Raw genomic sequence first — 25,800 nt, forward strand, 5'->3', positions numbered from 1 at the left:
GGAGGATACAACCGTGAGGAGGAGGATGCCAGCGAATATAAACTTCTTTGCATAAGGAGTCGGTAGCAGGGATAAATAAAGAGAACTTGTCGAAGGCATGCTTAGAGGCCTCGAATTGCTGGTGAAGTAACGCAATCGGAAAAGTTGGGTTCTCTTGAGACCGTCCAAAGGCGACATTGTTTCTCCACCTCCAAATCCACCAACACGTGATTGCAAATTTCATGGACCGATCTTGAATCCCCGTGTTTAAATTATTTTTATCATTTGAAGATATCCAATCCGAGAAAGACGAAAGGTAAAAGGAAACAGAGGAAGCAGGAATACCGAGAGCATACCAGATTTCGCGTGAAATTGGACAATAGCGAAGGACGTGGTCCATAGTTTCCTCCTCTGCTTGACATCGCGGACAACTAGGATCGTCTGACAAGTTGCGTTTGACTCTATTCACATTATACATAGCTCTTCCATGTGCAGCCAACCAAATAAAGAATTTGATTCGTTGTTGAACCGGCAGCTTCCAAATGACGTGCCATTGAACCTGATTGACTTCCGGGAATGGGTCTAAGGCCTTGATGATATTCAGGGAAGACTTGATGGTGAACTTGCCGTGAGATGTACCATTCCAATAGAGGGAGTCCACCAAATTGGGATCTGATGAAAGCGAGAATGAAGCGATCTTTAGTAAGCTATCTCTCGGTAAGTAGTTGGCAAAAACATCCCACCTCCAACCATTTGCCTCGTCCCACATATCACTGGCCATTGCTCCGAGTAGAGACTCCGGGATAGGCATCACTGCACGATCGGATAAGGTACCTGCCTCGTCCCAAGAATGGTCCCAAAAGAGAGTTTGCTGGCCATTCCCTGCCGCTGAAGTTGTACCCTTGATAATGTTATTAGCTTGTGATGAGATATCCGCCCACACATTAGACATGTTAGCCTTGGTGTGACACCCTCATTTATCGCGGAAAAGTAAACACGTAATTCTAGAATAAAACTGCATGGATATGTTTGTAATAGGTTCAATTGGGTAAAAACCTGTAATTTTAAAACCTGAACCTGTTATAAAGATATCCAAATTAGAAGGTGTCAAACATACAAGGTCTAACTAGAAGTTTCATAACATAACCATCGCTAAAGTCGCGAATAGCAAATTATACAACCAATGTAAAGAGGGAGACATATGTCCCTAAAATGTATGTGACATAAAAAGTGTTTAAGGGTCACAATAAAATAAAGCCAATCTAGGTTCCAAGGTTACTTTGCTTGCTAGCTCGTCCATGTACCCCATATATGCATCACCTACCTGTCATTCGCATTTTATACAAATACGAAAGCCACAAATAAGGGGGAGTAACTCCGAGTTCTCCCAACCACGAAATGTCATAATTAATATAACATGTAAACATAAGAATATGAATACGAATCACACAATGCCTTAGCATATAGATGCTAGACAATCGTGCTTATCATGTGAACAACAATATAACGCCACATAGTCCTAGCATGTGAATACTAGACCGACTCATACTACACTATCATGTGAATCACATAACATCCAGAATCCAAACTCTATCAACCATAGCCGGCTTGCATCTCACCTTCTATGATTCATAGAATCATCAAACAAGAAAGGACAATATATCAAAGACAGGCATAAGTTCTTAGTCCCGTCAATAGTCACTCAGAACTCGAGTCTATACCACGAGGTAGGGAAGGTAATCGAACCGGTATCTTGGCTCGAGGTTCTATCAAAACATGGCCAAGACACAACACAACCCTAGTCTAAAATCTGCAAGAGACCTAGACATGCGGATACACACCACCGCACCCAAGACCCACAATTGTATAAAACCATGTGAGTACCCTAAGGAGTCCACCAAAGGGTTGGCTAGTACTTAAGCTGACCACTTACTCTCAAAATAAGTAACGAGGTCATGCCCCATCTTGGATATAAACCCACCAAGTCGTGAACACAGAGGCTATCAAGGTGAACATACACTCGTCAAAGACTATAATGGCCTATCTATGATGAAGGCCGAAATACTCACCTAGGACCTAGTCCCCTAGTCCCAAATTGAATACTTTAGCCCACACCACACAAGACAAGTAGGATACCCAATTCAGCTGACAATCCAACAATATCTCCATTATCAATAATAATCCAAATTCCAGCTAACCGTTAATTTCATAATTCATGAGAACAAGCTAAAATGGCAAAGAGGCAACAAGACTGAAGTATAAGGCAGCCAATTCATCCAACAACCAACATGTGAAATGATAATTACAAATATCAAGACATAACATAAAATTTCAATAACAACCAATCTCACCTCAAAGACAAACCCTCGACCCGAGTCCCGCGACGGGTCATCGGTCAAATCGAGGCTGACTGGTTTAAACCTAGCTTGACCAAAATCGTTCGGTCAATCTAGCCCAGCTCAGAGTCTTGGCCTACTTTGGCCCAAATCACAAAATTTATCACTATATAATTCTCATGCTATTTCTAATTTCTATCATGTGAAAAACGAAAGTAACACATTATCAATCACCTAAACACTTAACAAACAACAGGCACAACATTAACTACTAATGTGACATTAATTCGTCGAGTAACTCGGAATAGTTACCTTACGCTAGCAAAGAGATAAGTAAGAACTTGAGAAAGCTTCTAAAACCCAAAATTACTCTTCCTCTTCAACCACATATGAGCCACCTAAAATAATTATGTGAAAGGACGATATTAACGAATTATCTTTATATAAAATATGAGACGGAAATTAATTTAATTATATTTTAAATAAACCAAACTAGCGTCAAAACAATTTATAGACACGGCTCAAAAGTTATTATGACAACCTCAAACTCGGCCTAACCACCAACTACACATGGCCTCAAACTCGTGACTTAGCTAGGTCACTGCCTAGGCCACAGCCAGGCCATTGCCAGGCCATCAGACTCGCCTAAAAGCAAGCCACAAGGAGTCCGACACGACCACCACCTGACTACCTATAGCCACCCTTCACCTTACTTCATAACCTGACCCAAAAATCAGTCCAAAACAGAACCCAAAAGATGCCTAAGTTCGACCCCAACTCCAGTCCTCAAATGCAAAGTGAAAACCCACGATGACAGCTCTCGTCCCTGCCCAAAACAGAGTACCAATCGTCCCCTTAAGACTCCATTCTCGCGCCTAAAAACAGTCCTAGCTGAGCCAACTAAGTCAGCATTTAAAACGGTTTTAGAGCGGAAATCCACAAGCATAAAGCAACTCAAAAACAGACCCTAAAGACTACAAAAATCGCCCCAACACAGAGTCCAAATCAGTCCAAAACAATCCCTACATGTCAGTATACACCGTCTCAACTATAAAACACACCAATTATCACCCAAAACAATCCATACATGTCAGCATACACCGTCTTAAATATACCACTTACTAGCTAGCATCCCAAATGATCCCTAGAGGTCAAGATATACGCCGTCTCAATCATCTCCACATATCAAGATACACCGTCTCAACTATACAACTGACTAATTAACATCCATAAGGATCCCTATATATAATTATACACCGTCTTAATTATAAAACAGACTAACCAGCATTCGAAATAAACATATTTTACAAGTAATATTGAGTAACCTATCATTGTTACCTTTTTCCGATTGAACTAATCATTTATGACTAACAAATCTTCTACTGCACCGTCTATCTCAAAGACCTACAACCGTCTTATAATAAATAAAGCTGAAAATATAAATTGGGTTTGTAAAAATACGTAACGAAAATGAATTTTACTTACAACGGATTGACGGAAACGACGAGAGGAATGCTATGGAACGAAAATCGTCGAAAACGGATGAGAAACGGACGACCGAAAATCGATTTTACGAAAGATAAAAAAGAAAAAAAAAATGAAACGTGAAAAAGAAGAACAAAGAAGGAAGTAGAAGAAAGGGAGTAGACGTGAGAAAATGAGGGAGCAGCTTGCCTGCCTGCTATTTATTATACGTACGTTTCTTCGTCGTTAAGAAACTTCGATCGTTATTAAAACCGTTTCGAGTTAAATTTAACCGGTTTTAGTAAAAGTTTCAGTAATAAAACGGAATCAATAATAAATAAATTTAATGAGTGAACATAAAATAAACTCAGCTAGTTAACGTAAATAATAAGAAATCGGCTTGAAACGGAATTATTAGCGATTTTTACGAAACTAACGGATATTAATAAAAAATTGCTAATTTAGTGAAATAAGCTCAAAATAGCTAATTGGACGGTTTTGTTCCCAAAATCCATCTCGGGTTCACTTAAAACAACTTTCATAAGGACTCGTAAAGAAACGGAAATTATTAAATAAATAAACTCGAACTAATTTCAATAAACTCGAACTAACTTTAAATAAACTTATTAATGATTATTAAAATTAACGTATCGAATTATGATGAAATTAATTAATTAGCTAAGCATATATATATAAATCGTTAAATGATGTAATTAAATTCAAAATAGCAATTAAAAAAAAATTTATCCAACTTAATAAAATACGGGGTGTTACAATCACCTCATCTTTTAAAAAGTTTCGTCCTCGAAACTTGAAAGTATAAATGAAAGGTTATAAAAATAAAACTGAAATTGGAATCGGTAACCAAAACATTTAAAAGGTCACTTATCGTAAGAATCAAAATTCTTTCAAGAACTTCAACTAAAATTTTCCGATAAACCGGACTCTCATCGAGGAACTAAGTGTTCTCGTTGCGCATTCAAGAACATCACATTCCAAATCCAAGATAAGGTCAAAGGCAAATCATTTGTATAAATCAAAAATCAAAATACTTTCGAAAACATTAATGAAGAGTTTTCAAAAGTATAAGTCTCATTCATGGAACGAAATTGCTGTTGTTGTGCACACAAGAACGCTAACCTTCCAAGTCAAAGACAAATTTAAAACCGAAAATCACTCGTCGACAAGAGTAGAACAAGTTATTAAACGTTTCTAATAACGAGTTCTAACATCCGATCAACGTTAAAATCAAAAGAAAAGGTAATCTACTCAAATTTTCTTTTGCAAAAAGCCAAAATAGAAATAAAGGTTTCACTTTTAAAGCCAAATGGGAGTCAAATCCCTGAAAATGTAACAATAAACTTTGACAAAGAAGTCATAAATAGATCAAAGTTAACAGAAATTGGACAAAACTTAACGAAATCTCGGGTCTAGTAATTAAAATTACGATAAATGAGTTTATATTCAAGGAAGGAATAGGGAACTAAATCAAATTTTCATTTCCAGATCTTTAAAAATAGGTTAGGTTTGCAGAAGTGACATAAACTTTTAAGAATGAATCGAAACTGGTAGCTTGAAAGTTTAGAAGTTGTACAAAAAGGAAAGTAACTTAGATAGCATAGAAACAAAGTATGTTAAGAGAGCTCAAACTTAAGCAACAAGAGAGCTATAATGAATTTCATAGGGTAGAAATTGAAGTCAAAATTACAAGGATGTCAAAGATAGAGTTTCACAAGATACGAGTGTCAAACTTAAAGGAGGATCAAGATGAAGCGAGGAAATGAGGTATGAACGGTAACGCTTATGATCAAGGAGAAAGGAAAATTAGACAACAAGGAAACTTAAGCAACATGTCAGGGTGTGAGACTAAAAGAGTCGAATCATAAAGATAACTAGTTACCAACCAGTAAGAGATATTAGAATTAGGAAGGTATTCAAGACAAGGAAATAACGAGTAAACTTTTATACTTAAGAATCAAATCCAACCAAGGTATGAACTAAAGAGAGGAAAACGATTAATGGTACGAAAGAGGATTTTAAGGCTTAATCCATACGCTTCCTAAAACTTAAGGTTCTCTCTAACAAGGTCACGTCTATTAGGGTATTGTACCTTCATGACAAAACGACCAAATCCCAAACAAGGGTCAAGGTAAAATAAACGCTCGCTTAAGGGGTGATAAATCGGTTAGATACTTCTTCCACCTATCTTATCACATATTAGGATTTCCCTAAAGCAAATCTACCACTCAAGTATAAAAGCATCTCTGTATCTCAAGAACTCGACACAACCTCAATGTTTTAAAAACCAAAGAATAAATTGATAAAGACTTCTCAACAAAGTTCTCAAGGAACAACTAACACCAAATCACATCACCAATCTATACGGGATTGTTAACATCTAAAAATGGGTTTTCTTCCAAATTCATATCCTAAACTTATCTCATGTTTACTCCTAAGGTGACGACGCTCAACCTACTAAGCTTTCAAATCCCAAACATAAATAACAAAGCCAAGTTCTATAACTTTAATTACATAGGCAACTCATTCCTAACACAAAGAATCCACCAATCGATTATACTTACTTTGTCAAGGAACTAGGTATAAGAATCACTAAGTATGTCTCATCACATTACCTAAGTCTTTCTAACATCACATCCTCTCAAAACCAAGGTTAAGGGTCAGACACAAACAATCTCCTCAAAAGTCGAATTTTCCAACCAAGGTCAACATTCCTCACAAGAAAGAGTACTATCTAATGGCGTTAAGGGAGGATAAGCAAAGAACAAAGGACAAGTTAGGAGTACAAGCTTAGCTTTTAAAGTAAAACAGAAGGGAGTTAGAAGGAGGATAAACACCAAGAGATTAAGAATAAGGCGAGATACAAAAAGAACGAGAAACATCTTCAAGGAAGTAGAAGCATTCTTCAAAGGTTGAACAATCGTCAATCCTCAGCAATAGGCACTAAATCTTGATCTTCTTAAAATATATAAGTGTCCTTTCAATGGAACGGAGATACTCTTGGCGATCACTCAAGAACATCAATATTCCAATTCAAAGACATAAAAATACATTTTTACGCCAACAAATGATAAAACTAATTATCAGACGTCTCGAATAACAAGCTTTAACACTAATTGACGTTAAAACCGAGAAAAAACATTAAAATATTTTCAAAACCTTTAGTTCAAATTTTTTTTATAATAAGGGTAATAACTCCATTAGCTATAGATAAGCTCACGGTCATTGATCCAAGAACGCAACAAATATTAAATGACAATCAACAAACAGGTTAGTACCTATCAAAGAGCAAACACAAAGAGACTACAACATAAGGTCCTAAGTTTACCCATCTTACCCATCTCTCAAGTTTATTATTTTAAGGTCAAGTTATTTATATTGGGGTGCACAAACGTGCGTCGGGAGCAAATATGCTCTGATACCAACTGTGACACCCTCATTTATCGCGGAAAAGTAAACACGTAATTCTAGAATAAAACTGCATGGATATGTTTGTAATAGGTTCAATTGGGTAAAAACCCGTAATTTTAAAACCTCGAACTCGTTATAAAGATATCCAAATTGGAAGGTGTCAAACATATAAGGTCTAACTAGAAGTTTCATAACATAACCATCGCTAAAGTCGCGAATAGCAAATTATACAACCAATGTAAGAGGGAGACATATGTCCCTAAAATGTATATGACATAAAAAGTGTTTAAGGGTCACAATAAAATAAAGCCAATCTAGGTTCCAAGGTTACTTTGCTTGCTAGCTCGTCCATGTACCCCATATATGCATCACCTACCTGTCATTCGCATTTTATACAAATACGAAAGCCACGATCAAGGGGGGAGTAACTCCGAGTTCTCCCAGCCACGAAATATCATAATTAATATAACATGTAAACATAAGAATATGAATACGAATCACACAATGCCTTAGCATATAGATGCTAGACAATCGTGCTTATCATGTGAACAACAATATAACGCCACATAGTCCTAGCATGTGAATACTAGACCGACTCATACTACACTATCATGTGAATCACATAACATCCAGGAATCCAAACTCTATCAACCATAGCCGGCTTGCATCTCACCTTCTATGATTCATAGAATCATCAAACAAGAAAGGACAATATATCAAAGACAGGCATAAGTTCTTAGTCCCGTCAATAGTCACTCTGTAACTCGAGTCTATACCACGAGGTAGGGAAGGTAATCGAACCGGTATCTTGGCTCAGAGGTTCTATCAAAACATGGCCAAGACACAACACAACCCTAGTCTAAAATCTGCGCAGACCTAGACATGCGGATACACACCACCGCACCCAAGACCCACAATTGTATAAAACCATGTGAGTACCCTAAGGAGTCCACCAAAGGGTTGGCTAGTACTTAAGCTGACCACTTACTCTCAAAATAAGTAACGAGGTCATGCCCCAACTTGGATATAAACCCACCAAGTCAGGAACACAGAGGCTATCAAGCAGTGAACATACACTCGTCAAAGACTATAATGGCCTATCTATGATGAAGGCCGAAATACTCACCTAGGACCTAGTCCCAGCTAGTCCCAGCTTGAATACTTTAGCCCACACCACACAAGACAAGTAGGATACCCAATTCAGCTGACAATCCAACAATATCTCCATTATCAATAATAATCCAAATTCCAAAAATAACCGTTAATTTCATAATTCATGAGAACAAGCTAAAATGGCAAAGAGGCAACAAGACTGAAGTATAAGGCAGCCAATTCATCCAACAACCAACATGTGAAATGATAATTACAAATATCAAGACATAACATAAAATTTCAATAACAACCAATCTCACCTCAAAGACAAACCCTCGACCCGAGTCTCGCGACGGGTCATCGGTCAAATCGAGGCTGACTAGTTTAACCCTAGCTTGACCAAACTCGTTCGGTCAATCTGGCCCAGCTCAGAGTCTTGGCCTACTTTGGCCCAAATCACAAAATTTATCACTATATAATTCTCATGCTATTTCTAATTTCTATCATGTGAAAAACGAAAGTAACACATTATCAATCACCTAAACACTTAACAAACAACAGGCACAACATTAACTACTAATGTGACATTAATTCGTCGAGTAACTCGGAATAGTTACCTTACGCTAGCAAAGAGACAAGTAAGAACTTGAGAAAGCTTCTAAAACCCAAAATTACTCTTCCTCTTCAACCACATATGAGCCACCTAAAATAATTATGTGAAAGGACTATATTAACGAATTATCTTTATATAAAATATGAGACGGAAATTAATTTAATTATATTTTAAATAAACCAAACTAGCGTCAAAACAATTTATAGACACGGATCAAAAGTTATTATGACAACCTCAAACTCGGCCTAACCACCAACTACACATGGCCTCAAACTCGTGACTTAGCTAGGTCACTGCCTAGGCCACAGCCAGGCCATTGCCAGGCCATCAGACTCGCCTAAAAGCAAGCCACAAGGAGTCCGACACGACCACAACCCGACTACCTATAGCCACCCTTCACCTTACTTCATAACCTGACCCAAAAATCAGTCCAAAACAGAACCCAAAAGATGCCTAAGTTCGACCCCAACTCCAGTCCTCAAATGCAAAGTGAAAACCCACGATGACGCCTCTCGTCCCGCCCAAAACAGTACCAATCGTCCCCTTAAGACTCCATTCTCGCGCTAAAAATGCAGTCCTAGCCGAGCCAACTAAGTCAGCATTTAAAACGGTTTTAGAGCGGAAATCCACAAGTATAAAGCAACACAAAAAAAGACCCTAAAGACTACAAAAATCGCCCCAACACGAGTCCAAATCACCAAAACAATCCCTACATGTCAGTATACACCGTCTCAACTATAAAACACACCAATTATCACCCAAAACAATCCATACATGTCAGCATACACCGTCTTAAATATACCACTTACTAGCTAGCATCCCAAATGATCCCTAGAGGTCAGTATACACCGTCTCAATCATCTCCACATATCAGTATACACCGTCTCAACTATACAACTGACTAATTAACATCCATAAGGATCCTTATATATAATTATACACCGTCTTAATTATAAAACAGACTAACCAGCATTCGAAATAAACATATTTTACAAGTAATATTGAGTAACCTATCATTGTTACCTTTTTCCGATTGAACTAATCATTTATGACTAACAAATCTTCTACCATACCGTCTATCTCAGCACCTACAACCGTCTTATAATAAATAAAGCTTAAAATATAAATTGGGTTTGTAAAAATACGTAACGAAAATGAATTTTACTTACAACGGATTGACGGAAACGACGAGAGGAATGCTATGGAACGAAAATCGTCGAAAACGGATGAGAAACGGACGACCGAAAATCGATTTTACGAAAGAAAAAAAAGAAAAAAAAAATGAAACGTGAAAAAGAAGAACAAAGAAGGAAGTAGAAGAAAGGGAGTAGACGTGAGAAAATGAGGGAGCAGCTTGCCTGCCTGCTATTTATTATACGTACGTTTCTTCGTCGTTAAGAAACTTCGATCGTTATTAAAACCGTTTCGAGTTAAATTTAACCGGTTTTAGTAAAAGTTTCAGTAATAAAACGGAATCAATAATAAATAAATTTAATGAGTGAATATAAAATAAACTCAGCTAGTTAACGTAAATAATAAGAAATCGGCTTGAAACGGAATTATTAGCGATTTTTACGAAACTAACGGATATTAATAAAAAATTGCTAATTTAGTGAAATAAGCTCAAAATAGCTAATTGGACGGTTTTGTTCCCAAAATCCATCTCGGGTTCACTTAAAACAACTTTCATAAGGACTCGTAAAGAAACGGAAATTATTAAATAAATAAACTCGAACTAATTTCTATAAACTCGAACTAACTTTAAATAAACTTATTAATGATTATTAAAATTAACGTATCGAATTATGATGAAATTAATTAATTAGCTAAGCATATATATATAAATCGTTAAATGATGTAATTAAATTCAAAATAGCAATTAAAATTTTTTTTATCCAACTTAATAAAATACGGGGTGTTACACTTGGAGTTGAACATATCAACGTCACACCTTCCATTACAGTATTTGGCTCGAATGACACACGACCAAAGGCTCTGTGGTTCCGCTAAAACTCTCCATCCCAATTCCGTTAAGAAGGCAGCGTTGGCTTGGCGAGATGACGTAATGCTGAGACCTCCTGTTACTTTAGGTCTTTAAATAGTTTCCCAAGAGATTAGGTGAACCTTTTTCTTATTCTCATCACCTCCCCATAGAAATCTTCTAGTTTTTTGATCCAACATATCACAAGTTATTTGAGGTATCTTCGCCGTCTACATCCTATAATTAGCCATGGATGATAAAGTGGACTGGACTAATGTGGCCTGACCAGCTAGGGAGAGATGCTTTGTACTCCAGCCGGCTAATCTTTGATTAAACCGTTCAATAATATTAGAAAATGTATTTCCTGTAACTCTACTGTTAATAGTAGGCATGCCCAAATACGAACCGAGAACGTTAGTAATATCGAAGCCCAGTGTATTCGAAATTGCGTTCTGAACTTCCAAATGCGTATTAGAGGAGAAGAAAACACGAGACTTGGCAATACTTACTTTATCGCCTGAGGCTCGACAAAAAACGTCTAATACTCTAGAGATGGTTATTGCTTGGTCAACATTGGCTTCTGTGAATAGTACCATGTCATCCGCAAAAAATAAATTAAATATTTGAGGGCCATCTTTACATACCGGAATAGGCTTCCATTGATGATTGCGAACTTCCGCGTCAATAAGTTGTTGCAATTTCTCTAGGCACATAACAAAAAGGTATGAGGAAAGGGGATCCCCTTGACGAACTCCTCTCGAAGGTTCGAACATAACTGTTGGTTCACCGTTCCACAAAAGCTGCATCCTAGAAGTTATTACACACTCCATGATAACGTCGACCAGGTAGCCGGGTATAAACATATCATTGAGTGTGTCTCGAATAAAGCTCCAACAAAGACGATCGTATGCTTTTTCAAGGTCTATTTTTATTGCCATATATCCCCTATTTCCCTTTTTATTTCTCATGGTATGAATTACTTCCTGGAAGACCACAATATTGTCGGATATTTGTCGGCCTGACACAAAACCACTTTGTGTTTCCAAGATCAGACGAGGTAGTACTCATTTAATTCGGTTAGGCAACACTTTGCTTACAATTTTATAAGACACATTGCAAAAACTTATGGGACGAAATTGAGTAATGAATTCAAGGCCGGATACCTTAGGAATGAGGACAATGTGTGTATCATTAAAGTTCTCTTGAAAGCCCTTCCCTTCGAAAGCCTTAATTACCGTCGCACAGACCGACTGACGCACCACCTCCCAGTTTTTGTGATAAAACAAGGCTTGAAATCCGCTTTAAGTGCACCCATATTGTGTACAACACTTTCAATTTCTGCCTCAGTGTATGGTCGAGTAAGCCATCTAAAATCGTCACCACTAAGTTCGGAAAAAAGATCATATGGTATTTCGGCATTCACGTCATAGTCACCCTCTTGCGTATAAAGCTTTTTATAGAAATCAACCACTAAGGATTTGAGTTCCTCCTTGTCCTCAACCCACACTCCGTCACTATTCTTTAAAGAACTAATACGATTACGCCAACGTCGTACTAGAGTACTAACATGAAAATAAGAAGTGTTTCTGTCCCCATCTCGAATAAAATCAACTCGCGATTTCTGGTACAAAAGTATTTCCTCGCGTTCCAAGATCTCGTCCAGCTCTCTACGAAGCTTCGCCTCTAAATCGATGGTTCCTTTGTCTCTGATAACAGCTAATTTTTTTGGCAGCCATTAATTCTTGCAATTAACTCCCGTTTTTTCTTAAAAATATTCCCAAAAACCTCCTCGTTCCAGGTCTGCAACTTCGACGACAACTGATTTAGTTGGGTAGTTAGACTTCCATCAGTTTGCCAATTGTTCTCGACAAACTCTAAACATTTCTCGTGTGTTAGCCACGCGGCTTGGAAGCGGAACGGTCTTTGAACAGAATTGAGTGGGGCAAAACCGTTTGGCGATATTAAAAGTGGGCAATGATCTGATTGTATAGCCGGAAGATGTTTAACACTCGCATCACCAAATAGTATACTCCAATCACTTTTTTTACAGTGCTCGGTCCAATCTAGCGCTTTGCCTCGTTTCAATGCTATTGCCACGAGACCAAGTATGTGCAGCACCCGAGAATTCCAATTCGACTAGTTCGCAATTCTCTATCCAATTGTTAAATAAATCACATCGACGAGCCATATTAGCATCCCCTCCATGTCTCTCTGAGAGATTCCTAGTTTCATTAAAGTCCCCTGCGACCATCCAAGGATGATTATTCTGCCTCGCAAAGTTTTCTAGTTCTGACCATAATTCTTTTCTATTTTGAGGGCCCGGACTAGCATAAACAGCCGTGAAAAACCAAGGTGTTTCACTATTGCGAGCGATTTCCATTGTAATATATTGAGGATGCTTAGTAACCGGGGTAATATTGACCAAATCAGATTTCCAATACACCCAAATACCTCCACGAAAGCCTACTGCATCAACTCTAGCGTGACTGTCATATCCGACTATTTTTTGAACCTTGTTCGCATGTTCTCCACCCATGTGAGTTTCAACCAGAGCGAAAACGGAGGGTTTATACGTTCGAATAATATCCTTTAAAGCTGCAAGTTTAGCTTTGCTAGCAGAGCCTTGGAAATTCCATACCATACACGTAATGTGAGGTAAGTTTGGGGACAAACTCGGTATTCGATCCGACATAAAATATGGTAGAGATGGTAATTGAGAAACGTAAGATTGACTGACGAGAGATAATACCTCGTTAAAATTCCATGGAATCGACATTTCGATCCACAGACTCGTTGGATTCTCCTGTACCATTTCGAATGTCAAGTTCATTATTGGTGACTCCCGTGCCATCACCCCCATAAAGGGTACGACCATCCCCTCCCAGGTCGTGAACATGAACCGTTGATAAGGAGGTATCATAAGGACCTGGGTTAGGTCGATTAACGAGTGTCCTTGATCTGGGCGAAGCTCGACCACTGTCGAGTAATTCATCATCTTGTATAAGAGATGGACTCTCAATATTTTGTACTAAATTCTCCTTCTGCACTATAGTTGGAATGGTAGGGATAGTAACTTGTTTATTGCTTGCACCAGAATTTTGAACAATATTCTGTATGGCATGATTTTTGGTTTGATTGATATTATTATTGGTAATATCACGGAAGATATTATTTTCGATATGAATAGATTTATTTGGAGAAGATTTTTTCTGAATATTTGGGATTGATTTATTAGTGGCATTATATTTGGAAGATATTACCCTCCTATATTTTGGGCAGTTGATTGGAATTAGGAATAGTATTATTATTATTCCGGGGAATATTTTTGGCTAATTGAGCTTGGATTGGCTGAGTAAAGATTCCCTGAGATTTACCAAAATTACTCTCACCTTTACCCAAACTGTTAAGGGCATCGAACCTCGAACCTGTCTTATCCTTAGATGTACTCCCGAACTCAAAGGTACCCTGTGTATGATGCTGCTGTATAGCCTGAACATTAGTTATGTTGGACTTTCCTTGCGTTTTCCTACGTGGCGGTTTTCTCACCATCATCCAGTCACCAACGTCGGATTCCTCCCCCGGGCGAAGCCCTGCCTCCAATAAATGACCCCCTGAGTGTGAGGAGGATGACTCTACTGTCGTGTTGCTAGAATCAACGTTCATAGTAGAGACTAGATCACTTTCCTTTACACATTCTGCGGCTTGGTGACCCATCTTCCCACACTTGAAACATATCATTCTCAGGCCTTCATACTGAATGCAATAAACTTTGTCATACAGATGGAATTTTGATAGCAATGGTTTCGAGATATCGACCTTAACACTCAGCCTTGTAAACTGACCCCTTTCTGCAGAGGCCGTATTCTTATCAATTCTAATCATTTTTCCTATTCTCGAACCAACTTTCCTGTGAAAATTCTCATTGAAATACTCTACTGGCAAGTTTGGGATTCTGGTCCAGGCCGTCAAATACTTAATACTATCTTCTGATGGCACAAAATTAGGGACCCATTTTCTTATAGTTAGATAATGGTCGTCTATCATCCAAGGCCCTTGGGTAACAACGAACTCATAATCTTGTTTAGACGAAAATCTCGCAACATAGTATGAGCCCGAAAGGTCAGTTAAGGTTAGTTTACCCTTAATCGACCATTTTGCTTGTAATTTCCTCATCAGCGAGAGGTACCCGATATTTTTGTCGAACATTTTAATAATAAGTGAATGACGCCATGGCTTCCGAATAAGAGCCTTCTCCTGTTTCGTGAGACAAATCCGTGGGCAAGTTTTGTCTTCCTCCTCATCTGTAACCTAGACATCATCCTCAGAATCAACATTGAGATCCCCTAAGGAGGGGTCTTCGAATGAATATGTCTCTGAGGAAAAACCTTGCACCATTTCCCTGTATGACAAGGTCGTATTAACTGGACGCTCTGGTTGAAAATGGTTGGACTCGAGACCTTTAGGTCTCTCAGCAGAACTAGATTGAGACGGCGGATCAGCAAGAAACTCATTAAGATGCATTGTTTTCCTTTTTGCATTCTTAACCAAGGGTGGGATTGGACTGCCTGGAGGGGGCTCATTACCGTTTAGCAGGCCGGAATTAGGGTTGGTCTCCGGCGGGAGACCATTGTTAGGATCTAACATTTAAAAAATCAAAGGATTTTCTCTCTCTAATGAATTTTTTGCAAAACTAAAATTAATAGACTACTTTTTTTGGAGACTAAACATTGCGGCACAAGATGAGAATTGGACTTACATGTATGCAAACTCCTAGTTTTCTTTCTGACTAATTCTAATATGACAGTGTAGTATGTATTAGGGCAGAGTACGGATCGGGTATCCGATTCAAAGTTCTAGTTCGGATTGGATATCCATATTAAAAATCGTGAAATTAGATATTTAATATCCAAACCAAATATATCGGATATCCAATGTTCTGGTATCCAAAATAATCGGATCGGATGCGGATATCCATCGGATATCCATACTTTTGAATTTACTTTAAAATTAAGTTTAAAACACGATTATATTTATAGTCTTATATGATGATTTTATTTAGTATTCTTAATCCAATGTTCTCGACATAAAATTTAAGTACCACTTAATTATTTCTCTAATATTTTAAACATTAATTAAGTTGTTGTATCAAATAAAATTTTATTTTCTCGAAATTATACTAGAAAAACATAGTTTCGGATCGGATCGAATATCCAAATGTTTTAATTCTAGTATCCATATCCAAACCAAAACCAAAGATTTCGGATCAGATATCCAAACCAAACCTAACTTTCGGATCGGATATCCAAAAATTCGGATCAGATCCGGATCAGATATCAGATCAGTTTGGATAATCAGATTTTTTGCTCAGCCCTAGTATGTATGTGATAAGACTACTGCAGATTCTAGTCTAATTATTAGTATATAAGATGCATCGAACTTCTAATGTTATAGGGCTAATTATCTAGTACTAGATGCAACTCCTACCGAAGACCTTAGACGCTGTTACTATTAGAATTGACTCATATGTAAAGACACACTGAAGTTTGATGTGCTATCAATATGAGATAAATTAGTTGACGCAATAATGACTCTTATTGAGATAAATTAGTTGACGCAATAATTACTCATGGGATAGAAAAATTTACAAGATTACAGACAATTAACAATGCACACATGATCCTAATTAAAGGTTTTACGGGCTCTAAGGTTAAGTTTGCAGGTTGGAAATTGGGTACTCACAACATTAAAATATCCGAGGATATCTCTCGCTTTTGTGCTTCTAACGCACTTTACCGAGGGTGAATTAGGGTAGCTTAAGATGGCGTAATATTGGCTTACGAAGAGCCTACACTTTTTTGTCTTTTCCAATAAATATTCTAATAACAATACAATTGAAAAAAAATTCAACTTAAGTAAAAGCATAATTAGATCCCACGTACAGTTGGTCTTGCTTGTAATGGGCACTATTTGTCACAAGCTGAAGACGGATAGTGTCCCTCTCACAATAAAACAAATGGGAGGGCAAGTGGGAAGAAAATTGAGCAATTCATAAATAGTACCATATACATATTGTGAAAGGGGCACTATCCATCTTCATCTTATAACGGATAATACTCATCTTCAATAAGATTTTGTGTTCCACGTATATAACAAACAGTACTAGTACTAGTAAACAATCCTATCCTATCTTTGATTCGGCTGAGACACGCATAAGTCAGATTTATAGAATTAGTCAAACGCATAGTTGGATTGCATGCAAAACCACATGTACATTCATTGTTCACAAATTCTCCCTTATAACGGAGGGTATCCGTCGCAAACTTGCGACGGGTATTATATCGTCTCACAAAAAACCCATAAGGGTGAGAGAAGGAGCACATGGGGTGGGTGCCCACCTTGTTCCCTCTACCCATTTCCACTCACATAATACCCGTCGCAATATCCAACCCGTCGCAAGGGAGACCTATTGTTCATTGTTAGGCAGGTTATGTCAAATGAGGTTAACTTTTAGGCCTAATTTTACAATAATCGAGAATGTCAAATTCATAATATTACAAATAGAATTCAAGTCTTATCCGCTTATTAAGTCCTCAGCGGAGTCGCCACTGTGAGATCCCTGAAAAAATCTCAATTTTAAAATAAGTAATAATATGTAGGAGTCGCCCGTAGGTTTTATAAAAAAAATACAAAAATAATTTTAACGAAAAAGGCCCCTTTTGATCCCTGGGATGGGGATTGATCCGTCACTCCGGTCTGAACCAAAGATTGCGGATTCGGAGGTAAAGGTACGATCAGGGAAGGTGTTAGGCACCCGGACCGCCCATCAAACTGACGGCCTCTACTATTTATTTGTAATATTATATATTTGAGGAATTAAGACAAAGAAAATAAAGTTAGAAACAAACTTTATACAATTATTTACAAGGACAAGTTTATTAGGTTAGTCAATACAATAAATTGAGAAAATAAATAAAAGGTAAAATAAAAGAATTAAATAAAAAGAAAGAGTAATGAAAAACTTATTTGATATTGGTACCCTTAGGCCTATGTGGATGTTGACTATGAATGAATTTCGACTTTGTTTTAAATTAACTGCTCTTATACGCTTATATAGAACTGACAATTTATGTATGTAGTTTGATTTGGAACTGAAATAGAGTATTTGAGACAGTGTATATGAATGAGTATGGATCTGTGTTGATTTTGTGTATCTCGTAGTGAGTCTGCTTGTCTTTCGTCTATTTGTCCGTGGAATTGTGTGTCCCGGTATTTGAACTTCGTCCACCGTATTACGTCTCGGTGTATTATTTTTTGTCCGTCCTCCAAATTGTGGGATGGATTCAGTATTTATAATGGTTTGAGGTTTGAGTTTGATAGAATTTAGGAAACCAAGAGGATAGATTTTTGGTCCAAAATTGGTTTGTATTGATGCATCATATTCCACTACAATTCTTTTCTAACTCAACTTCTATCGTTCTAATCTAGCTTCACTAGTATTTCCTCCATTCAACTCTACTCTACCATTTTATTTTTTCACGTTTGCCAACGCGTGTTTTACGCGCTAAATATCATTAGTTACGTATTTGCAAAAATTATAAAAGTTAGATATTTTTAATGTACTCGTAAAGACGAATCAAACAAGATCTCACATGAATATATTTCCACTTACGTATCGAGAGAAAATCGAAATTGAATACACAATTGTGAATAGTGTACAAAATTGAAATAGGTAGAGTGGAGTTGAATGGAGGAAGTATTTTGCATGCATATTATTATACACAAATTCTCATTATAGACGGACACTATCCGTCTATACGTATAGACGGATACCATTTTCCCTCACAAAATACCCATTTGCCATAAAATGGGAAGCACATGGGGGGTGCCCCCTTGTCCCCCCTACCCATTTTATTAGAGGTCTTTACCCGTCTGTTCGCCTCACCCGTCTATACCAAGACCTTTTGATTATTATAATCCTTGTGTTCTAGTCAAACACACAAGTTATTACGTCACTTTAATTTAATCTCTTAGCTAAACATGTTCTTTGCACTTGAGGAAAATCGTCACTTTCTTTCCTACTGGACATCCAATACGTGATTAAGATGGATTGCCTTATTTACTTTGGGCCTATTAAAAAAAACGGGTAACTGATGGTAAGGTCTGGTTACGAATGGCGTGTTAAATTGGAATGAATGGTACAAACATGTATGAATGGTTTTATGCCATTTTAAGTGGTTTTTGAGAAATAAGTGTAAGGAGTCTTTAATTATAACATTGTCAATTTTCATTTAGTCATTTAGTTTTAGCCTCATCAAGGGTACCCGTAAGGCTAGTTGTAACACCCCCACATACCAAGGTGCCTTACCAAGGACCACCCTACCATGAGAGACTGTTACCATCTCGTTTTCCCGAGACTAGTATATCAAAAGTAACCATTCCAAAATATTTATTAAAGTATATAAAGTTAACGATTACATCGTCTCAAAACCAACTCAAAAGAAATGTTTACTAGTACTCAAAACAATTTGAAACTTAAACAGCTAAACTCGTAACAGTGGAAGCTAGACTCGAAGTGATGACATCCCATCTCAACCCAGTAGCTAAAGACAACCATCACCTATCACAATCTGCTCACCATCCCCGAATGGATCATCACAGGTTTACAAAACAACAGCAACAACAACGGGATCAGTTCAGTGCATAATTAAAATAAGACAAAGTACGATGAAGATAAGCAGCTGTTCCACAATCCATTTCCAACTCCCAATCACATCTCGTAACTGACTACACACTAAAGTGTATAGCCCTGCCAGTGGGGGACCGCATCCTTGCCCACCAAATCCCCGCTCATCAACGAGCGATAATCCTGTTCATCAATGTGCACATCCCCTCTTGGGCCGGGTTCCACAGAGGGCGAAACTAGGGCATGAAGCCACTCCCGCAAGTGACTCCACTCAGCCGAGGACGCGCCTCGCGAACATCACCAACAACCATCATCACACCAACACCAAACTCCAATCCAACAACAGCAGATAATCACAATATCAATCGTATAAACAATTACCACATAATCTTAAATCAATTAAACAGTAAACCGAGTAGGGAAACCCTACCTTTTCGCAATTTAAGCACACACAAGCAATCAATAGAAATTCTCCATGACACTGTCACCTACACACAATAATCACATACCATCACTATAAACCATTCCCCCAAATTAACCCAAATCAATAATTAGGGCAAAACCCTAAAAGACAACATATTAACAGATTACAAAGTACTAGAGACTTACCAAAGAAATCGACGCAAGAGAGAAATGAACAAGGACTCACGAACCATCAACGATCTTGGGAGAGATTAGAGAGGATTAGAGTTACGTAGAATGTTTTAGGTTTTGTCAAACGTAAAAAGTGAAACAGTAAATCTTAATTTATAACTCTAATCGTCTCTAATAAAATTGCGGAATAATCTCCGTCAGACCGGATACTCGGTCGAGTATACGGTATACTCGACTGAGTATCCCCTACTCGGTCGAGTATTCCCATACTCGGCCAAGTATTCCTGGACAGTAGCCTGACCAGAAATACACGACGCACTTACTCGGCCGAGTAAGTCATATTCGGCCGAGTAACAGACTTAGAAAAATCGTAGTATTACAGTCTTCACTCCTTAAAAAAAACTTTGTCCCCGAAGTTCCAACCCAACTATAAAACATGAAAACCTAACATTAACTCCACCAACCATGCTTACTTCCACAACACGGCTCACGATATCGTCTCAACTACAGCATAGCCTCTCGATACTAACTCTATAATACTATCGAAGTTTACTCACACTCATAAACACCATGCTCACTACCATCACCTGTAATAAAATCAACCACAACACAAATCCTTCCTTTATTCTACACCAACTCTCAAACTTCCAATTACTACAATATGTAAAACCATCAAACTCTCTTTGTCGCATCCTACTCCTCTTAAGATAAATGTTACGTCCTCGAACTCACTAATACTAGATCCTTATCTATATCTTCTCATTATCCTCATCACCACCGCATGTTAACGATATCTGCCTATAGCCTTAACACCTACCTACATCCATTCCTATATCCAATATTCTCTTACTCTAGCTGTTCTCATACCTCAATTCATTCGGCACACAACCTAACCTACACCACAAAGGCCTTAGCATAACCATTACCGCAAATGACATACTTCTTTATACCCTCACTTATCCCCACAATCATAACTCGTGATCCACAATTGTTACACACACTCACACTAGATTCTCAAGTTCTCCTGTTTATTACCGTAAGACTCATCCATAACTTAACATAACATTAGTTCCCAATAAAGATTACGAACCACATGCCGCTTTCAGTTCAGTGCACACACACTCCAGAAAACTCTTGCCACAACTATGTCAACCAATGCCTCATCTACAACAAGATCGAGAGTACCCTACAACTTTTCACCACTGTGTCCCATAAACAGAATATCAATATACCATGACAACAACAGAAATATACGCAACTTCCTTCCATATCATACTCTACCCTCACTCCCAAGCCGAAACTGATAAGAAACATTAATAAACAAAACAACACCCTATATGCCCAAACTGATACTGACAGAAAACAACAGTAAACAAACAACAATCTATATAACTGATATATACTTTCGAAAGTTCGTCTCATCCGTATCCCGCCTACTCCACCAAGACTGATGACGGCATTGCAACACCGCCACCAACAGCCGCACCGCAGCGCGAAAATACTCGTATCACAACACGAAGTACCGTGCCTGGATCGCCACCCGAGGCACAACAACCACATCGATAATCATGCAACTTATATAATTCCATAAACACTGACTCAGTATAACTTCCTTGACAAGAAAACTCCCTTAAGACCGCTTTTCTAGATCACAACACAACATATAACACGGAATAAATAGATACTAACCTTATGAATCTTATCCATACTATTACTCATGAGGCTGGAACCTCACACTATCATTTACAGATATCATACATACACATACAAGTATAACTAGCCATTCTAGATCAACCAAATTACCACTCTTTGAATACCATCTTATTAGGTTATCGTACACAACATATGACGCGGAACACTCATATAATGACTTATAACCATCACACCATACCATTACTCGTGAGGTCAGAACCTCACACAAACATTTACACACATCATAGACCCATAATCGAATCTAACTAGCCAATCCTGATCACGTAAGTTACCACTTAAAAATGGACATCTCTCACCCGAGCTTAACTCAGATGCCCTTCATAACATATCCTCCCATACACACAATTATCACCACCCGACAAACGAAACCATATCATAAGTACCCAACTACTAGCAAACACCTCCTATATCCACATCTTATACTCCCTCACATCCATACATACCAATCAGGCCACCACAAAATCAACCTTTTAAAGCGACTAACTTCCCTATTTAGCATCATCCTTAACCACTAGTGACAACACTACGACACCACCATCTTTCATGCAACTAATCTCTTACTATCACTTCTTAATATAACAATCCGTTTCCTCTCTTTGACTATCATCCCAAATAACGAACATCAATTCCATCAACAAAATTTACCTCAACATTCTTTCCAATTCTATCCTTAATTGTATCGTCACCTAACTCTCCACCAAAATCCCATATCATGCAAACACTTTACCAGCTTCTTACTCTCTTGATACCTTGAAACTCACGGCTAACATGTCATCCTGCACTCTTATATAACCATTAACTCACACCCTCTCATGATGCTATTGTACATTTCCATGATTCCTTACTTTCATGTTCTATAACTTTGGTCAACTTCCTCCCAGCTTACTTCCACCCAATAATACCAATTAATAATTCATCTCCTTCTTTCTTCTACCTAACTCTTTAGTAATCCAGTTACCTTCTTGTTGTTCCACAACTGAAATCCCCTTAATTCATATCAATTTCCTCTCATTCTTTCTTATCACTGATCCTCTCCCATCATACTACTCACTCACACTTGTCACCATCAAGTCTACACAACTAACGGTTACTCTTCAATTAGTTGTATTTCCCTTTAGTATCCCTAGAAAACCAAAAATTCATCTCATACCGTTAATTGCCCAAAGAATTACACACTAGGCTCACCTCTTGATAATCCAAATTTCCAAACTCGGTCGCTATCTACACATCACGGCATAACTCGATCTCACTATACACCATTCGTTTCCATCCCTTTATAACGACCTTCCATCACATATATCCTTAACCAACACAATCCTAACCGTCTCCCTCCATAAATCCTTACATATAACAATTTGCCACTATTCGCATCCCTCATCTCAATCTTTGCATACCCACGTTTCTTTACACTTACATCACCCTTTCCCATATACACTTACTTTACATTACTCAACGGGTGATTATATCACTCACCACATCTCACAAAACATGCTCCCTGCCTTGATAAGTTCATCAATCTTCCTTTTCCTTTTCCACTATCCCTCACAACCACGTATAACTCATGTCCTCCCTAACCAACACATATCCCTCATAAGCCGGGATTCCTCACATCATAGCATCTGGTAACTTACGTATCAAGACTGTCACATATGTAAAAGAATACTTTAAGACCCAAAACATACATGTGTACATAACCTAGGGCTCAAAACATATGTAAGAACGTAGCCGCCGACTCAAAACAACCGCCCAAAGAGATACTCGGTCGTGCATGACGAACTCGGCCGAGTACATGACATTCGATCGAGTAATGAGACTACTCGGCCGAGTTCACGACTTCAGAAGTTGAACAGAATTATCACGGAAAGATTACTCGGCCGAATATGGGTTACTCGGTTGAGTATGAAAGATACTCGGCCGAGTAGGGCCTACTCGGTCGAGTACCGGTACAATTCTCAGCAACGTCCAGTTTTCGTAAAATAGTCTTATCTCACTCATTCGTTAGTCATTTTGGCCGTGTGACCTATCATTAGAATCTTAATAGGACAAGCTATCACCTCCAATTGGAATTACAGCTTTATCAATTCTATAACTCGACTTATGACAGTTTTAAGACAGCCCTTCCATAATTGGTCTTCATACAAATCAAATTTTCCAAACAAAACAAGTTGAACATGAATAAGGCAAACAATAACACCTCAATACTTCTAAAAACCTGTACATATGTGAACTTTTATCATACCCATATATAAATTAAACACAACTTTCATATATATAGACGCATGACCTTAATCACATGCTACTACCAACAAACCAAACATTAACATCATTATGATCATATAGACATACCCCACATCACATTACATATACTCCAATCACTTCCATTCAACCCAAAAATATACTTCACCAACATACACTTAAAGGCATACAATAGATAACGATCCCTTAACACCCCATCGTGACCGGCTCAAGTTGTAAGGGCCTCAATGCGACTCCGGGACGTCTCCCAAGTCTGCGGTGGCTCCAAACAACTCTCCCCGGTTTCATTTTATTTAGACTCCCTATGTTCATTTGGTTCATTGGTTTTAGGTTCCAGAATCATCGCTCTGATACCACTTTGTAACACCCCCACATACCAATGTGCCTTACCAAGGACCACCCTAGCATGAGAGACTGTTACCATTTCGGTTTTCCGAGGCTAGTATATCAAAAGTAATCATTCCAAAACATTTATTAAAGTATATAAAGTTAACGAATACATCGTCTAAAAACCAACTCAAAAGAAATGTTTACTAGTACTCAAAACAATTTGAAACTTAAACTGCTAAACTCGTAACAGCGGAAGCTAGACTCAAAGTGATGACATCTCATCTCGTCCCCGTAGCTAAAGACAACCATCACCTGTCACAATCTGCTCACCATCCCCGAATAGATCACCACAGGTTTACAAAACAACAAAGCGGGGTCAGTTCACTGCATAATTAAAATAAGACAAAGTACGATGAAGATAAGCAGCTGTTCCACAATCCATTTCCAACTCCCAATCACATCTCGTAACTGACTACACACTAAAGTGTGTAGCCCTGCCAGTGGGGGACCGCAGCCTTGCCCACCAAATCCCCGCTCAATAACGAATGATAACCCTTTTCATTAATGTGCACATCCCCTCCTGTGGCGGGTTCCACAGAGGGCAAAACTAGGGCGTGAAGCCACTCTCGCAAGTGACTCCACTCAGCCGAGGACGCACCTCGCGAACATCACCAACAACCATCATCACACCAACACCAAACTCCAATCCAACAACAGCAGATAAAAACAATATTAATCGTACAAACAATTACCACATAATCTTAAATCAATTAAACAGTAAACCGAGTAGGGAAGCCCTACTTTTTCGCAATCCAAGCACACACAAACAATCAATAGAAATTCTCCATGACATTGTCACCTACACACAATAATCACATACCATCACTATAAACCATTCCCCCAAATTAACCCAAATCAATAATTAGGGCATGCAAAACCCTAAAATACAACCTATTAACAGATTACAAAGTACTAGAGACTTACCAAAGAAATCGACGCAAGAGAAAAATGAACAAGGACTCACGAACCATCAACGATCTTGGAAGAGATTAGAGAGGATTAGATTTACGTAGAATGTTTTAGGTTTTGTGAAACGTAAAAAGTAAACAGTAAATCTTAATTTATAACTCTAATCGTCTCTAATCAAACCGCGGAAATAATCTCCGTCAGACCAGATACTCGGTCGAGTATACAGTATACTCGGCCGAGTATCTCCTACTAGGTCGAGTATTCCCATACTCGGCCGACTATTCCTGGACAGTAGCCTGACCAGAAATACACGTCGCACTTACTCGGCCGAGTAACAGACTTAGAAAAATCGTAGTATTAC

General features: G+C 38.1%; 1 protein-coding gene across 1 annotated transcript; it reads right to left on the bottom strand.

Annotated features, from left to right (window-relative positions):
• Positions 1-12,125: 12,125 nt before the first annotated feature.
• LOC141631491 (uncharacterized) lies at positions 12,126-13,535 on the bottom strand. The gene is made up of 2 exons (XM_074444154.1): positions 12,943-13,535; positions 12,126-12,600 (listed from the first exon to the last, which is right to left on the bottom strand). Exons 1-2 carry the CDS (start codon positions 13,533-13,535, stop codon positions 12,126-12,128), a joined length of 1,068 nt encoding a protein of 355 aa, XP_074300255.1.
• Positions 13,536-25,800: the final 12,265 nt, after the last annotated feature.

This window comes from Silene latifolia, chromosome Y (genome assembly GCF_048544455.1).
Source record: "Silene latifolia isolate original U9 population chromosome Y, ASM4854445v1, whole genome shotgun sequence".
NCBI lineage: Eukaryota > Viridiplantae > Streptophyta > Magnoliopsida > Caryophyllales > Caryophyllaceae > Silene > Silene latifolia.